This window comes from Musca vetustissima, unplaced genomic scaffold (genome assembly GCF_032173495.1).
Source record: "Musca vetustissima isolate MV318-11 ecotype Yass unplaced genomic scaffold, APGP_CSIRO_Mvet_v1 utg48309, whole genome shotgun sequence".
NCBI classification, from domain to species: Eukaryota; Metazoa; Arthropoda; class Insecta; order Diptera; family Muscidae; genus Musca; species Musca vetustissima.
In genome coordinates this window covers 1-4,300 of record NW_026883281.1, presented here as the reverse complement: position 1 = coordinate 4,300, position 4,300 = coordinate 1, and the positions used below count along the sequence as shown (strand labels likewise).

Sequence of the window (4,300 nt, the reverse complement as noted above, 5' to 3'; positions counted from 1 at the left end):
ATCTTTGTATTTCGATTTGTTTAATGAAAATAGTATTGGAACTTTTAAAGCTCATTTGCAAATGATGATAATAATAAATACTATACAAAACAGAAAAGAATTAAAATCAATTTTGTTTTTTTTTATAAAAATATACATATAAGACAAATAAGTATCTTAATTAATTACAATCATACAAATTAAAAATTATGCTTAAGTATTTCAGGGTGTATTTATAAATAAGATCTAATTTAATATTTTTGTAAACTAAGTTTTTATATACAACTACAAAAAATTAAAAAAAAAATAAATCTCTTTACAAAAATTTATAGAAAAAAAATTAAAATTAATTACAAAACTCTAACCTGCCTTAAAAAATAAACTAGCTATGTACCTGCATATTTTCTAATTATCCTAGGACCATTGTCGTGGTATCACAATAATTTAATTTACTCAACTCATCATTTGTGTCCCGTTCACGCAGCTTACGCGACAATGGCGGTGCAAACAGATCATAATCGATTTGACGTCTTAAAGAATCCAAATAAATTTGTGAGTTATCGGCCAATTTGAAATATTCCAATATACGACTGGCCCCATAACCCACCACAAGGGTGAGTATGAAAGCAAAAACACATAAATATAAATAGGATATACGATAAAGCCAGAAATAATCTGTTGGAGCCGGAATATTAGCTGGCGTTGTTGTTGTTGTGGTGGTAGTTCCATTAAACATCTCTTCCACCAGACTTAATGATTCCGCCACCAAAGTAACATTGGCCTGCAGGCAACCTTCATCACTAACAGGCAGTGTTACTGGTGGTGGTTTTGGTCCACCAAAACCAATACAAAATGAAAATACCAATCCGGTTAGCAGGCCAATGAGTACACCACGTTGATTAGCCCGTGTTGTGCCAACACCGAGGGTGAATACTGCCAGCAAAGGACCTCCAACAACACCGAAAATTGTCAGCGAAGCCTGTAATACACCTCCCATCGATCCGGCGGTAAATGCCAAAGCGATACAAACAATTCCATAAATGCAAGCCATAATTTTACTAGGCAATGTTGTACTTGTATCTGTCATGGTTCTCTTAAAGATTTTCTTATAGGCAGGTTTAATATAATCTTCTAGGGTAACAGCGGAAAGGGAACTGACCGATGAGGACACGGTGGAAAGACTGGCAGAGAAAATACCGGAGACAAAAAGACCGCAGAGGCCGGGATATTCACCTAGAAGGGAAAAAAGAAATAATAAATTGGAAAGAGGTTAGAGGAGAAAATTTTCTTGGGGGGTAGCAGGGCAATTTGTAATCCGCGATTAATCATTGGTCTGTGATAAATCCTTAATCTTATATCAATCATTGATCTTTGATCAAGCATTGATCTTTGATCAATTATTGATTTATGATAAGTCATTTATCTATGATCAATTATTGTTCTATGATCAATCATTGATCTATTGATCTATGATAAATTATTGATCTATGATCAATTATTGATCTATAATCAATCTATATATATATATCTATTATCTATGATCAATCATTGATCTGCGATCAATTATTGATCTGCGATCAATCATTGATTTGTGATCAATCATTGTTCTATGATCAATCAATGGTCTATGATCAATCATAGATCTATGATCAATCATAGATCTATGATCAATCATAGATCTATGATCAATCATTGATCTATGATCAATCAGTGATCTATGATCAATCATTGATATATGAAAAATCATTGATCTATGATCAATCATCATTCTGTGATCAATCATTGATCTATGATCAATAATTGATCTATGATCAATCAATGATATATGATCAATCATTGATCTATGATCAATCATTGATCTATGACCAATCATTGATCTGTGATCATAGACCATTGACCTATGATCACAGACCATTGACCTATGATCACAGATCATTGTCCTATGATCACAGATCATTGGTTATGATCAAAGATCATTTGCTATGATCTTTGATCATATATCAATGATCTTTGATCATATATCAATGATCTTTGATCATGATCTTTGATCATAGATCTATGATATTGGATCATAGCCAATGATCTTTGATCATAACCAAAGATCTTTGATCATAGCCAATGATCTGTGATCATAGGACAATGATCTGTGATCATAGGTCAATGGTCTGTGATCATAGGTCAATGGTCTGTGATCAAAGATCAATGATTAATCATAGATCAATGATTGATCATAGATCAATTATCATTGATTGATCATAGATCAATTATCATTGATCTATGATCAATCATTGATCTGTGATCACAGACTATTGACCTATGATCACAGACCATTGACCTATGATCACAGATCATTGTCCTATGATCATTGGCTATGATCAAAGATCATTGATATATGATCAAAGATCATAGATCTATGATCAAAGATCATTGATCTATGATCAAAAGTCATTGACAATGATCAAGGATCATTGATTATGATCAATGATCATTGACTATGATCAGGGATCATTGACCTATGACCAAAGATCATTGACCTATGATAAAATATCATTGACCTATGATCAAAGATCATTGACCTATGGTCAAAGATTATTGACCTATGATCAAAGATCATTGACCTATGATCAATGATCATTGACCTATAATCAAAGATCATTGACCTATATCATTGATATTTGATCAAAGATAGTTGATCTGTGATCAATTAATAAACATTGATCAATGAATTGATCTATGATCAAAGATCATTGGTTCTTGATGAAAGATCATTGATTCTTGTTCTAAAAATCATTGATCCTTGATCTATGATCCAGGATAATAAATAACAATTGTGATTTTCTTCCTCTTCCGTTTACTCACCCATTGTATCCACAGCAAAGAGCGGCATCAGCTGATCCCTGGACTTAATGCGACCACTTAGAACCGGATCACAATTCCGATAATAATAGAATATCGCCAAACCACTGAACAAGGTACTAAAACTTAAACAACTCAAAATTGGCAAATTCCACCAAAGAGCCGCCTGGGCTCCTTTCAGATTCTTGACGCTAAGTAATCGCTGCACCTGTGTCTGATTGACACCGTACAGTGAGAGATAAGTAACCATTCCACCAATAATTAAGGTCCACCATGTATGACGCACAGTGGGATCCAAAGAAAATTCATCCATATTTATACGGCCACTATCCACGGCAACATTCCAAATATCTTTCAAACCTCCAGCCTTAATGGCCGATACGATTATCACCGAATAGATACCGGCAAACATAAGCAACGATTGAAATACATCGGTGATGAGGACAGCTTTCATACCACCCACCGTCGAATAGAAGGTACACACAATGCCAATTGTCAGAATGGCCGTGACTTTATTAATACCCGTTACCGCTTCCAAGGCTAGGGCGGGAGCATAGAGCACTATACCCATATAGAGAATCATTTGTAGGGAAAAAGCCAGCGATGCAGCCATACGCATTGTATGACCAAACCGCCTTTCCAAATATTCATAAACACTCGTGGTACGCATTTTATAGAATACGGGTAGGAACAAATACGCAGCAATCGGTGTGCTGATGATATACGAAATATTTATAACACAAAATATCATACCGTATTCATAGCTTTCTTTGGATACACCCAGCAGAGTAACGGCTGACATAAAACTGGCCATTAAACTAAAGGATACCGGCAGGGCGGACATACTTTGATCGGCCATTAAATATTCTTTGGTAGTTTTTTGTTTACCACCCGAGAAGCGATAGTAGATGCCGATTGCAGCGGATATTATCAGAATGATGATCAGTACCGCATAATCCCAGCCGTCGAAGTTATTCATTTTGGAAGGCAGGCGATCTCTATTCTCTATCTGTCTTTATTAAGTAGGGGTTTAATGGGGGGTGGGGAAATTTGGAGGGATATTTTGTGTAATGGTGATTAAGGCAAATTTCTGGATTCACTTTTGGCACTTGCGGTGGTCACAGCATATTCCGTAAATTTTGTATTTGTGTATATAATCAGGAACAGTTTAGGTTTCCTACAAAGAGAAAAGAAAAAATACGAAAATTAGGAAAAGAGTTTTATTTTATATTGAGGTTATATTTGAACTCGAAGGACCAATATTTTTTTTTCAGAATATTTTTACTACCTTTATAATACGAAGATAAGTAGTAATAATGAAAATGAGCCAGTTTCATAGATACTTTAGTTCAATCAGATAAATCGGCCAATGAACGTTACGATCTAGATGAACGATTGAATCAAAAATAACTAGATAGACAAAAGAACCGAATGAAGTATCCACCGTTCCATTTGCAGAACCTAT

At 34.7% G+C, this 4,300-nt stretch overlaps 1 protein-coding gene across 1 annotated transcript; it reads right to left on the bottom strand.

The window, feature by feature from the left end:
* Window positions 1-388: 388 nt before the first annotated feature.
* Window positions 389-3,814, bottom strand: LOC133330118 (putative sodium-dependent multivitamin transporter). Its single transcript, XM_061538593.1, has 2 exons — window positions 2,839-3,814; window positions 389-1,212 (listed from the first exon to the last, which is right to left on the bottom strand). Exons 1-2 carry the CDS (start codon window positions 3,812-3,814, stop codon window positions 389-391), a joined length of 1,800 nt encoding a protein of 599 aa, XP_061394577.1.
* Between the last annotated feature and the right edge of the window lie 486 nt (window positions 3,815-4,300).

Excerpts from the sequence above, each read along its gene's own strand:
- LOC133330118 (XM_061538593.1), bottom strand. The coding sequence starts at position 3,814 with ATGAATAACTTCGACGGCTGGGATTATGCGGTACTGATCATCATTCTG. Across the intron at positions 1,213-2,838 it reads CTTTGCTGTGGATACAATGG|GTGAATATCCCGGCCTCTGC; the intron begins GTGAGTAAACGG and ends TTTCCCTTCTAG.